This window comes from Scyliorhinus torazame, chromosome 15 (assembly GCF_047496885.1).
Source record: "Scyliorhinus torazame isolate Kashiwa2021f chromosome 15, sScyTor2.1, whole genome shotgun sequence".
Classification (NCBI taxonomy): domain Eukaryota; kingdom Metazoa; phylum Chordata; class Chondrichthyes; order Carcharhiniformes; family Scyliorhinidae; genus Scyliorhinus; species Scyliorhinus torazame.
In genome coordinates, this window is record NC_092721.1 from 185373759 (window position 1) to 185387862 (window position 14104).

The window sequence follows — 14104 nt, forward strand, 5'->3', positions numbered from 1 at the left end:
TGGTAGACTTGTGTGAGTGATAGAGTTGACTCCTGTCATGGCGCAGGTGATACCCACATCCTTGCAGTCCTTCGCACAGACACCGACGTAGTTGAGCAGGGCGATTGCTGGGCAGACCACCATCTAATCCGCGATGTGATCAACATCAGTGTAGCCCCAAAGCAGCGACAGAAACAGTAAAGTGTTTGTTTAAAAAATATATATTTATTCAAGTTTTTAACACAATTTTTCTCCCTTACAAACAATAACCCCCCCACCCCACCCCGTAACAAAAAAAAGAAACACGAAATCGCGCGGAGCAAGATATATACATGGCAAAATAGTATATTTACATAGCTTTGTACACAGGCTCTCTCCCGTACGTGCCAGTTTCCCCGACTTCATGTTATCTCTTGCTCATCCACCTCCCCAGGCAGCTCCCCCCGCCCCCCCCCCCCCCAAGGTTGCTGCTGCTGACCGACCTTCCTCTAACACTCCGCGAGATAGTCTAGGAACGGTTGCCACCGCCTGTAGAACCCCTGCGCAGACCCTCTCAAGGCGAACTTAATCCTCTCCAACTTTATGAACCCAGCCATATCGTTTATCCAGGCCTCCACGCTGGGGGGGCTTCGCCTCCTTCCACATTGGCAAGATCCTTCGCTGGGCTACTAGGGACGCAAAGGCCAGAATACCGGCCTCTTTCGCCTCCTGCACTCCCGGTTTGTCCACTACTCCGAATATTGCTAGCCCCCAGCTTGGCTTGACCCGGACTTTCACCACCTGAGATATTGCTCCCGCCACTCCTCTCCAGAACCCCTCCAGTGCCGGGCATGACCAAAACATATGGACATGGTTCGCCGGACTCCCTGAACACCTTCCACATCTGTCTTCTACCCCAAAGAACCTGCTCAACCTCGCCCCCATCAAGTGAGCTCTGTGAACCACCTTAAATTGTATCAGGCTGAGCCTGGCACAAGAGGAGGAGGAGGAATTAACCCTACCCAGGGCATCAGCCCACAGACCTTCCTCTATCTCCTCCCCCAGTTCCTCCTCCCATTTACCCTTCAACTCTTCTACCAGCTCTTCCCCCTCTTTCATCTCCTGGTGTATTGCCGACACCTTGCCCTCCCCGACCCATGCAGAAACAGTAAAGTCAACACTCAGACACTTGAAGACCCTGAAAAGACAGCCCTATTCAACCAACACCTTGCTGCCAACCAGATGACTCCCGAGAGTCGCAGTGTCCAGAATGCCTGGTCTGTCCTCAAGGCCTCCATAATCGGCTCCTGCAAAGAGATGCTTGGTCACTTGACTAGGAAATATCAAGGCTGGTTCGATGAGAACCACCAGGAGATCCAGAAGCTGATAAGACACGAGCGTAAGGATTTTCTGAGCCTGAAACAACAGCTCAACTCGAGAGCTTAAAAGCGGCTCTCTAGATGACTGAAGGCTAAGGTCCAGCAAAAAAAAAACCCGACCTAGAGAAAGTGCAGGAGATCCAGTAGTTAGCCGACAAACATGATGCACAAGTTTTCTTTAGTGCAGTCAAGACGACCTGAAGCCCAAGCACCCAGGGCCCCACCCCACTGCTGGCCAAGAATGGAGAGGTGATCATCAAGAACACAGAGGCAGTCAGCGTCAGCTGGAAGGAGCATTTCAAAGACCTCCTTAACATAGGCCGTCTTCAAAGCGAGTGTCTTTGACTTCATCCTGCAGCATGCTATCCGCCACCATCTCAGTACAAACCTAACCCAGTACAAGGTAAAAAGGCCATCAGACAGCTAAAGAACAACAAAGCATCAGGAGTACATTGAATCCCCATCAAAGCACTAAAGCCTGATGGAGAAGAGTGGACTCACAATATCCGTTTCTTTATCTGGATGGCCAAGAGATCTCGGGTGCCATAATCGTGACCATCCTCAAGAAAGGTGACAAGTCCAACTGCAGAGGGATTTCCCTGCCATCTGCCACAGGGAAGGTCATCGCCAGAGTCCTCCTAATCGCCTTCTCCTTGTGGCTGAAGAACTCCTCCCAGAGTTGCAATGTGGATTCTGCCCACTCAGGGGCACGACGGATATGATCTTCCCCACACAGTAACTGCAAGAGAAATGGAGGGAGGAGTACTAACCCTTGTACATGGCATTCTTAGTAAGAAGTCTTACAACACCAGGTTAAAGTCCAACAGGTTTGTTTCAAATCACTAGCTTTCGGAGCACTGCTCTTTCCTCAGGTGAATGAAGAGGTAGGTCCCAGAAACCACACACATATATGTATATATACACACACACACACACAAGTCAAAGATGCAACAGTGTTTTGAATGCAAGCATTTGCAGGTAATTAAGTCTTTACAGATTCAGAGAGAGGGGTAATCCCAGGTTAAAGAGGTGTGAATTGTCTCAAGCCAGGACAGTTGGTAGGATTTCGCAAGCCCCGGCCAGATGGTGGGGGGGTGAATGTATCCAAGGTCCCGGTTAAGGCTGTACTCATGTGTGCGGAACTTGGCTGCAAGTTTCTGTTCGGCGATTCTGCGTTGTCACGCGTCCTGAAGGCCGCCTTGGAGAACGCTTACCCGGAGATCAGAGGCTGAATGCCCTTAACTTCTGGATAGCATTGTGGAATTGCAGACATGCAGACAAGTGAAGTATTCCATCACACTTGTGCAATCTGGACAGCAATGCTAACCACTGTGCCACCGTGCTGCCCTTATGACTTTATATTTTAACCAGCATCCTTCCCTTTTTAAAAATTCATTCATGGGACGATGAGGATGCTAGCTAAGCCAGCATTTTTTGTCCATTCCCAATTTAGCTTGAGCTGCGACAACGGATGAACGGACATCACGCGACAATCGGCAGGCTGGAATGTTCCCTTCCAGTCGGTGAACACTTCAGCAGTCAAGGGCATTCAGCCTCTGATCTCCGGGTTAGCATTCGCCAAAGCGGCCTTCAGGACGCGCGACAACGCAGAATCACCGAACAGAAACTTATAGCCAAGTTCCGCACACGAGTACGGCCTCAGCCGGGACCTTGGATTCATGTTGCATTACATTCACCCCCCACCATCTGGCCGGGGCTTGCAAAATACTACCAACTGTCCTGGTTTGAGACAATTGTTTAACCTGGGATTACCCCTCTCTCTGGATCTGTAAAGGCTTAATTACCTGCAAATGCTCGCATTCAAAGCATTGTGTTGCAACTTTGACTTTGTCTAGATATATATATATATATATATATATCTAGACAAAGTCAAAGTTGCAACACAATGCTTTGAATGCGAGCATTTGCAGGTAATTAAGCCTTTACAGATCCAGAGAGAGGGGTAATCCCAGGTTAAACAATTGTCTCAAGCCAGGACAGTTGGTAGTATTTTGCAAGCCCCGGCCAGATGGTGGGGGGTGAATGTAATGCAACATGAATCCAAGGTCCCGGCTGAGGCCGTACTCGTGTGCGGAACTTGGCTATAAGTTTCTGTTCGGTGATTCTGCGTTGTCGCGCGTCCTGAAGGCCGCTTTGGCGAATGCTAACCCGGAGATCAGAGGCTGAATGCCCTTGACTGCTGAAGTGTTCACCGACTGGAAGGGAACATTCCAGCCTGCCGATTGTCGCGTGATGTCCGTTCATCCGTTGTCGCAGCTCAAGCTAAATTGGGAATGGACAAAAAATGCTGGCTTAGCTAGCATCCTCATCGTCCCATGAATGAATTTTTAAAAAGGGAAGGATGCTGGTTAAAATATAAAGTCATAAGGGCAGCACGGTGGCGCAGTGGTTAGCATTGCTGTCCAGATTGCACAAGTGTGATGGAATACTTCACTTGTCTGCATGTCTGCAATTCCACAATGCTATCCAGAAGTTAAGGGCATTCAGCCTCTGATCTCCGGGTAAGCGTTCTCCAAGGCGGCCTTCAGGACGCGTGACAACGCAGAATCGCCGAACAGAAACTTGTAGCCAAGTTCCGCACACATGAGTACAGCCTTAACCGGGACCTTGGATACATTCACCCCCCCACCATCTGGCCGGGGCTTGCAAAATCCTACCAACTGTCCTGGCTTGAGACAATTCACACCTCTTTAACCTGGGATTACCCCTCTCTCTGAATCTGTAAAGACTTAATTACCTGCAAATGCTTGCATTCAAAACACTGTTGCATCTTTGACTTGTGTGTGTGTGTGTGTGTATATATATATATGTGTGTGGTTTCTGGGACCTACCTCTTCATTCACCTGAGGAAGGAGCAGTGCTCCGAAAGCTAGTGATTTAAAACCGACCTGTTGGATTTTAACCTGGTGTTGTAAGACTTCTTACTGTGCTCACCGCAGTCCAACGCCGGCATATCCACGTCATGGCATTCTTAGACCACACAAAATCCTTTGAGACTGTCAGCTACGAGGGATTATGGCTATATTTTGATTGCCCCCAAAAGTTTGTCTGCCTCTGCCTGCTCCACAATGACAGGCAAGCGGTGATCCTAACAAATGGATCCACCACAAACCCAGTTCACATTTGGACTGGGGTCAAGCAAGGCTGTGTCATTGCACCGACACTCTTCTCTATCTTCCTATGTGCCAGCTCACTCTTGGCAAGCTCCCTGCTGGACTGGAGCTAAACTACAGAACAAACTTGCATGAATTCAACCTCTGCCACCAGCAGGCCAGACCCAAGGTCGTCCCATCCCCTGTCATTGAACTACAGAATGCAAACCATGCTTGCACCTGCGCACACTCTTGAGGTTGAGCTGTAAACCGTTGTCAGCACCTTCACTGAGACATACAAGAGCATATGCCTTGCACTGGACATCTGTAATATAAAGGTCCTATACCAACATGCCCCTGCCACACAGCACTGACCCGTGGTTATCAAAATCCATGACGAGGTCTTGGACAGTGTGGGCCACTTTCCTTACCTTAGGAGCCTACTGTTAAGAGACAGACTTCAACAACAAGGTTAAACAGCACCTTCCGTGTGTCAGCGCAGGCCTCAGTCACCCGAGGAAGAGAGTGTTTGAAAACCAGGACCTCAAACCCGGCACCAAGCTCAAGGTCAACCGAACAGTAGTGAAATCTGCCATCCTATATGGCTCAGAATTGGACTGAGTACAGCAAGCACAACAAATCCCTGGGGAAATACCACCAGCGCTGCCTGTGCAAGATCCTGCAAACCCATTGGCAGGATAGGTGCATCAAAGTTGGTGTCCTCGCTCAGGCCAACATCCCCAGAATTGAAACATTGACCACGCTTGATCAGTTTCACTGGGTGGGCCACATTGTCTGCATGCCTGATACTCTATTCCCAAAACAAGCACGCTCTGCAAGAGTTTCGACATGGCAAGTGAGCTCCAGTAAGGCAGAGGAAACTCTTCGACACCCTCAAAATCTCCTTGGAAAAAATGCAACATCCCACCAATTTATGGCCCCCGACCACTAGAAGTGGAGGAAATGCATCCGAGAGGGAGCTGAACACTTCTAGTTTCATCGCCGGGAACAAGCTGAAGCCGAGCATCGACAGCGAAAGGAGCAATTGGCAACACGCGCACTCCACCAACCTTCTCCAACCACCATGTGCCCCACCTGTGACCGAGAATGCAGATCGCGCATTGAACCCCTCAGTCACCTGACAACTCCGTTTTAGTGTGGAAGCAAGTCCATAAGACACAGAAGCAGAATTGGCCATTCAGCCCATCGCGTTTGCTCCACCATTCGATCATGGCTGATATGTTTCTCATCCCCATTCTCCTTTCTCCCCATAACCCCTGATCCCCTTATTAATAAGTCGCCCTCGACTCCGGGGGACTGCCTAAGAAGAGTGCAAGAGATCCCCTGGTGGATCTGCTGTTAGCACAATGTCAGATGTGAAAATGAGCAAAATCAGTATATACGTTGAGGTCCATATTCTTCCCTTTTGATGCAGTTTCACTTAATGAAAGCTTTCAGAATGGGTGATAGTGGGCAACCTTGTTTAACCTCGATTTTGAAACAGATATTTCAGTAAGTTTCTTGGTTATCCCTTCGTTGATTTTGGAATTGGAATAGACCTGCCCAGTAAAATCAAAGATATACTCCCATGGCTTCCAGCTTCTTCATTAGTGCGAGGTCAAAACTCTTATAAAAATCATTAAAAGCTGCGTGTGTAGTACATTTTGGAAAATCCCAAAATGCCACAACAGTAAAGTTCTCAATAAACTGCAGAATTCTATAAACAAGGTTAAAGGTAGAACAGTCAAAAGCAACAGATTTGAAGAGAGAAGGAAAGACAGATCAACTATATCAAGAAGTAGGAGCTAAGCTTGGGTTTTGTAAGCCTGTGTGTAAGGAAAAAAGAAGTTGGAGCCCGATAAGGTCAAAAGATTTGCGATTTTAAAATTAGAATGGAGGAAAGTAAAGAATAATAAATTAGTTTGATCTTTGGCATGTGCTGAATTGTCTCATCTTAATCAACAGTGGATATATTACTGGTCTCTGGGCTGAGGAGACATGCTAATCAGGAACAAAAACAGAAAATACGAGATAAACTCGCCCAATCTGGCAGCATCTCTGAAGAGAGAAACAGAGTCCACAAGACTCTTTTATAGAACTCACCATTTCCACAGATGCTGCTTGACATGCTGAGTTTGTCCAGTATTTTCTGTTTTTATTTCACATTTCCAGCATCGGCAGCATTTTGCTTTTATTTGACATATTAATCAGGATATGCCCTTCTGCTTGCTATAACTGCTGAAAAGTACATTAATTGTGGGCAGCACGGTGGCGCAGTGGGTTAGCCCTGCTGCCTCTCGGCGCCAAGGTCCCAGGTTCGATCTTGGCTCTGCGTCACTGTCCATGTGGAGTTTGCACATTTTCCCCGTGTTTGCATGGGTTTGCCCCCACAACCCAAAGCTGTACAGGTTAAGTGGATTGGCCACACTGAATTGTCCCTTAATTGGAAAAAATGAATTGGGTACTCCTAAATTTATTTATTTTTAAAAATAAAATTGTGGGCATCAGTTGAAAATTCAATCATGTACAATGTTTGAATAGCCTGCCAATACTCGACCCTCTTGGCTTGTATTTGAAAAATGTTTAAAATATGCCACAGACTAGCATGATGCACTGGATAAAGGGGCAGCCCCAAAATTATTTATTTAAAAACTTAAATGGTTATAGAATGGTATGCTATTTTACTTTGGTGTTAAAGGTGGCTGTCATTCAATTGGTTACTGATCATATATGACCGATAAACCACTTTTAAAAGCATCTTAAGGCTTGGGAGCTTACTAAGTATTCTCTGCTTCTGTTTGCTCAACAGGTCTTTGTTTCTGAAAGCAAGGCTTCAGCATCCCAAGATGTGGACAATTTCTATAACTACGCTGATATACAGATGGGAATATGAAAATGAACATTGGCTACGTCTGAATATCTGCCCTTGGTTATTTTTCCATTGAGTACAACATGTTAGCATTGAACCACTGGAAATGAGTAGCATTGTGAAGTATGGGTGGTTTTGGTTGAGATTTAACATCCTGAATGTAACCCTGTCCCAATGATCTTCAGAATCAGGCTATTCAAATGCATAACCAAGGAATTTTCAGCAGTTTTGTAACAACCTAACTCTTCATTTAGTCCTTTGACCTCTTTCACTGAGAATAATTCTTAAAAAGAAAGAATCCTTCAAAGGGAAGGCAAACTAAACTACAAGTCATTTCTGTTTGATGTAGTCATTGAATATTACTGCAACAAATTCACCCATTATGCGTTTTCTGATTCTGAGCTCAATTTCCCAGTCTCTGATTTTTTTTTTCTCCTTTTATTAAATTTAATAAAATATTAGCCTAAGCAAAATTTGGATTTCATTTCTCTGCACTCCCCTGCCAAAGACTCTGAAAAAAGCTAGTTGACTGATCTTGGGTCAAGTTAATCTCCCTCTTTTATGGATCATGGCAGTTTAGCAACATCTTTCATTCATTTAGGCTCTTAACGTAAATAAAAATCACTGATCGCGAGGTTTCCCTAGATATGTGATTGCAGGGTTTCCCAAGATATGCATTTTGAAACTTTTCACTGAGCCAAGAAAGGGGTTTGTTAAAAGTGTAAACCAGTGTGGAACTGCCCAATCACTTGGAAATCAATTTACAGTTAGGTTTAAGTGCATCACTCCCATTTGTGGGCAGGTAGTGGCGAAGTGGTATTATTCGAATCCTGCCAGGGCAGATGGCGGAATTTTAATTCCGTAAAAATTCATTAAAAGTTGAATAACGGCAAAGAAACGTTGTTGATTGTTGTAAAAACCCATCTGGTTCACTAATGTCCTTTAGGGAAGGAAATCTGTCGTCCTTACCTGGTCTGGCCTACATGTGACTCCAGACCCGCACCAATGCCCTCAGGGGTGCTGGCGCGGCCACAAATGCTGGTGTGGCCAGCAACGCCCACGTCCCATGAATGAATAAAGAAAAAAAAATCTGGAAGGCCAAGGGTAGCAGACACATGGAACGCCACCACCTGGAAGTTCTCCTCCAAGCCACACACCATCCTGACTTGTAAATATATGTGTTCCCCCACTGTCACTGGGTCAAAATCTCTGGTCTACTACATGCACCACAGGGACTGCAGCAAAAAAGGGACTCACCATCTCAAGCTAAATTGGGAATGGACAATAAATGCTGGCTTAGCTAGCGTCGTCCTCGTCCCATGAATGAATTTTTTAAAAAGGAAGGTGCTGGATAAAATATAAAGTCTTAAGGGCAGCATGGTGGCGCAGTGGTTAGCATTGCTGTCCAGATTGCACAAGTGTAATGGAATACGTCTCTTGTCTGCATGTCTGCAATTCCACAATGCTATCCAGGTCAAAGTAGCATACTTGTTTGACCTACAATCCACCACCTTAGGGCAGTACGGTGGAGCAGTGGGTTAGCATTGCTGCCTCACGGCGCTGAGGTCCCAGGTTCGATCCTGGCTCTGGGTCACTGTGTGGCGTTTGCACATTCTCCCCGTGTTTGCGTGGGTTTCGCCCCCACAACCCAAAAACATGTGCAGGATAGGTGGATTTAGAACATTAGAATGGTCATGCTAAATTGCCCCTTAATTGGAAAAAATGAATTTGGTACTCTAAATTTATAAACAAAAATATATAATGTCTGGGTTTCATTTCCCCGCTCCCCAAACAAGCTTGGCTTCTAAAACAGATTTGTTTCAGTATTTTTCTTTTTTTTTTTAACAGGCAAATGACATTTGTGATACTGCCACATTGGGATCAACTTATTTTATTTCTTATTGCAAGAAAAAAATTAAAGTAGTTTGAAAGTAAATTTAGATCTTTTATACATGTGATGTACATCTTTTAGCAGTATGCAGATTGTAACTTCCTCTTTATAATAATGCCATATTACACTTTTGGAGAATCTGGGGACGGGTTCATGATGAACTTAGTGGCAATTTACTGTATAAGGTGTTCTTTAGATTAACCCTCACTGAGACATATCTTGTTGCAATAGACTCTGGCTTGCAAATGATTTTAGGAATATTAAGGGAATTGAGGGAGAAACGGGATAGTTCGGGAAGGTGAGGTTTCGTTCGAAGATTAATTATAATCATATTGAATAGCGGAGCAAGCTTGAAGAGCTGAATGGCTTAACACCTTATGTTATGATATTCTGTTTAAGCATTTTGTGGTGAATAGTGGCTTCTGAAATTTCTCAATGCTAGAATCTTCTACAAAAGATTTTACATGTAATCAATATTTTTTCATATAAAATTGTTTTTAGTAAACAGTTTTTTAAAATGTTTCTCCTGTCCGTAAATGCACAAAGTGTGAAATTGTGAATTCTAATTTTAAGAATTAGTTCAAGGAATCTGAAGTCACAAAATATAAAATGTTTTAGAATGTAACGGTACAAAATTGTCCACAGTAATCCGGTTTGATTCTCTTGTGAAAGGGTGGTAGGAAAATAATTTGTATGAAGGAATGGACAAACTGTCCCATTCCAGTTGTCGCTATTAATGCCCTTTGGCTGCTAGGAAGTACCTGTACAACAGAAAGATTTCTCCCTCATTTTGATGCACTGATTTGTCCTTGTTAATCGAATTGCTAACAACCCAGCTTAAATTGACAAATTGTAGTCACAAGCCAACCAGAGTGTCTGCTGGACATTAAGATATTGAGACCAGAAGCTTTGCGTGGCTGGATTTTGAGTAAAATTGATTTTGGATGTTTGTGTTGACCAAAATGACCATGGGCCTGTTTCTAACTTTGTTAGTATTGCTTTAAATGCAATGTGGAATCAATGAACCATGAACAGATACAGCACAGAAGGAGGCCCATGGTTCTCTGCAGGGGCAATTCACTTTGTCCCACTCTCCTGCCTTTTTCCTGTACGTCTGCAAACTCTTTTTGGATAATTATCCAATTCTCTTTAAAAGGCCTGGATTATAATCTGCCTCCACCATACTTTAAGGCAGTGCATTCTAGATCCTAACTACTCGCCATATATATATATTTTAAAAACATTTTCACACCATGTTGCTGTTGCTTTTTTTGTCAATCTCCCTAAATTAGGGTTGTATGTTCTCGATCCTTCTGCCAAAGGGAACATTTTCTCCGCATCTGTCCAGACATCTTACATTTTTAATACCTCGATCAAAAATCCTCTTAATCTTCTCTTCTCCATGGAGGACTGTGCCAACTTCTCCAATCTATACACTTAGCTGAATTTCTTCATCCCTGGCACCATCCTTGTGACTCTTTCTGCATCCTCTCTAATGCCTTCACATCGTTCCTGAGATATGGTGCCCAGACCTGGACAAAATGCTCCAGTTGAGGCCAAGCCAGTGTTTTATATGGGATTATCATAACCTCCTTGCTTTTGAACTCTATGCCCATAGTTAAACAGCCTAAACTCCCATATCCCCATAAATATTCATATCTCTCATTGATTTCATAGTTATCCTGGCTTCAGTGTTTTTGTTCGCACCTTTCAATTTTTTACTTTGTCCTCTTATGTGACTGAACAAAGTTTTCAGGTGTTTTCAAAATACTCCCTTATTAATCCCAAAAATACATGAATTTTTCTGTGACTCCTCCACTGAAAGAAATTCTAATGCTGCTTGTTTCAATATTAGCTCTGGCATTACTAGTGAGAATATTTTTTCAAATAAAATGACAGCACAGAAATAGGCCATTGGTCTGTCACTCCGATCATGAGGATCTAATTCGTTCTCTATTGTGTTTATCTAGCTTCCCCTTTAAAGGTGTCTATGCCATTCACCTCCACAATTTGCTGCAGTCTTGGAATTTCAATATAAAAGTTAGCTTCCACAATATTCTCCCCAGAAATCATGCCCAAAGGCAATACCAGTGGAAACCTGTCTGGAAATTAATGGAGAAAATTTAAATTTGTTGGAGAAACTCTTTTTCGGCCTTTCGGCTAAGATGAGTGTGAGGTCAGGTGTAATGCCTGGATCTGGTATGTCTCTCTTGTGGGGACCATGAATTGGATTAAATTTGAATTGGTTTTTGGAGCACGCAAGGAGCTGGATTAGGGGTTTGTTCCTGTCCACACTGAGCTCTGGCTTTGTAACTCTGATAAAGTAATTTAAACAAATAGCTGATGACAACAGAGAAACAAGCTATTGGTAGATCATATCTGTGCCAGTAAGCCTAACTTTACTATCCAGCTTGCTCCATACACCATTTAATATTCCTGTCTTTAAACTGTTGTCTAATTCCGTTTTAGACAAAGATTCTGCATCAAAACAATTGTGGCATTCTTACTACTCTGTGGAATGAATTTTATTTTGGTAAACTTGTCTTTAATTCTTTGTGCGACTGTCACAAACGTGCGTGTGCTCTCATTACCATCTGGGTGTGTGTTGGCAACAGCCGATCATTACTTGACATAACTCTTCTTAAATCTTAATGACCTATATTGAGCTACTCCTTCCATCTCTGCTCTAGCAGGAAAAAATAACCCTTGTATGATGAAACGCAGAAATATATTTTTGGTTAAGGTTTGGAGTGCAAGAAGGCAGTGTGGGAATGGGCCACTCATTATATCAACTTCATGTGCAACTCTTTATCTTAAAATCTATCTCAATTAGTCTCCTAAAAAATATTTTTACATTGTACTCACTGATCCCAAATGCAATTGCATTACAAATAAAATAATATATCCATGTCTCTTTCTTCTCTCTCCTTCCATTATCAAGACCAATGTTATTGTGATTCCTGAAGAACTGGAGTCATTCTGCAAAGATTTGAGTGTGTCTGGTTATACTCAAGTATCTGATAGAATGTGATTGTTCTTTCGCTCCTGGAACTTGCAAATGATAATCTACCAGCAATCTTTCCTGAGACTCTTTCCCAGGCTTCCTGAACCAACTATTAAGAAAGACACGCTTGCAGGAGGTTCAAGCCCCACTAATGCCGAAATAGGCTGACATTAAAGAAGATTGGGCATATTTTATGTGCTTAGTCACATAACTTTCCCCAAAATTGCATATGCATGTTTATACATTTGATTTCCAATTTTCCTCCTTTTCCTCAAGGGTAGTGTTGCAGTGCAAGGATATGGTTCTGCCGATTCTGTTAGTTCTTGGTACTTTTATACATTGGCCACTCTTCATCTGTGAGCCTAATCCTGCCCCTACTCGACTATAACCATTTGTTGTGCTCATTGGACAGCAAGTTAGAGAGGGCAGTCTGACTTGTTAATTTCCCAGCCCAGATGTATTGCGATCAAACTTAATTCCTCCAAAGCTGCAGCACCTAAAATCAGTACACCTTATTAATTCATGTACTTGTTTTATTAACTTGACATACATTTTGAGTTGTAGTACTTCTCCAGTGTTGCTATTGATTAAACAACTTCATTTTGTAATGAGAAACTGCATTAGATGTGCCTTCAAATGCATTGGAGTCTCAAATATAATTTCATTTAGAAATATTATTTTTTTTGTTGTAAAAGATAGATCAGCTTTTAAAATGAACAGCTTTTCTACCTTGGCTATGGTTTCTGAGAAAATGCTGCTTAAAGTTAAGTAAAGCCAAAGGAATTCTTTGCCCTGTTCAAAACTAGTGGGGCAATTCAGATATTCTAGAATGTTCCAGATTACAAAAGCTCTTTACCATTGGAAAAAAAACAATACATAACACACTCTCGATAGGAGTGACGGAAGGAGGCCATTTTGGTTGTCTGCCTATAAAGGATTGATTGCTTCAAAAATCGGTTACAGTGAAGGCATGATCATGAAAGCTGCATTAATTTTTGTTTGAACATATGCACTTCAAGCAGTAGAAGAAACTAATGTGAAGTGGTTTCACCAGTCTTTAGCCTACATATTTGTCAGCAAATTAATCGTGTTGCTTGTAATTTTGTAAATTATGCAATTTGTATGTAACTATTTTTCCTAGTATTTGTTGTAAACTGGTTTTTATTAAACACTATATCATTTACGGTGTTTGTACAATCTTTGATTTTTGCCTTGACTAATCAGTTGAAAATAATACAAGTTTGTCCTTTTGTATAAAGGTTTAAATCAAAAATCTCCAAATTCCTCAAAAGTCGCGGTAGAGGGTGCTGGAAAATGGAGCTGGATTGTGCACAATTCAACTTCCTTCACGTTCAGTCTTGTGCTAGGTTTTGCCTGATTGATCGCTCTGAATGAATGGAATACTAAAATAACTAAAGCAGTTACAGCAGGACTAATAGATTAAAAAATCATGTTAAGTTACATGTTGTGAGAAAGGCAGCATCAGGTCAGAAGGACAAACGATAGGTGTTTGGCCCAAATGAGAGCTTTGTTTACACAAACACTGGCTCGGATTTTGGGTCCTGAGATGGGTGTATGGATTGGGAAATTTTCCAGCTTCCTACACTCGCCTGGGTGGGGAGCAGATCCTTGGTCTTGTGGGGGCTGCTGAGTGCTGGGGCGAGCTGCTTTAAAGGTTCACTTTGGGACTGTCCCAGTTGTGTAGTTGAATATTGGGCCCTCTAGCCCTCAGCCCCCATAGCCCCTCATATCCTTTATGCCAACCTGTGCTCCCCATGCATCCTATGACCCTCGTAGCCTCAATGCCAACTCATGGCTCCCCACTTATTCCCATGGCCCACCATAGACCCGATGCCGACACATGACCCCACCCACTAATCTTTTCCCTTG

The 14104-nt window shown here is 43.3% G+C and overlaps 1 protein-coding gene across 2 annotated transcripts in view; it reads left to right on the plus strand.

Moving 5' to 3' along the window:
- The window catches only part of rp2 (RP2 activator of ARL3 GTPase), an 81898-nt gene extending 68501 nt beyond the window's left edge, over window positions 1-13397 (plus strand). For both annotated transcript variants that reach the window (XM_072477262.1, XM_072477261.1), the window contains exon 5: window positions 7260-13397. In XM_072477262.1, the coding sequence (XP_072333363.1) occupies window positions 7260-7343 (84 nt within the window). In that variant the 3' untranslated portion in view covers window positions 7344-13397. The remainder of the gene's footprint in view (window positions 1-7259) is intronic.
- Window positions 13398-14104: the final 707 nt, after the last annotated feature.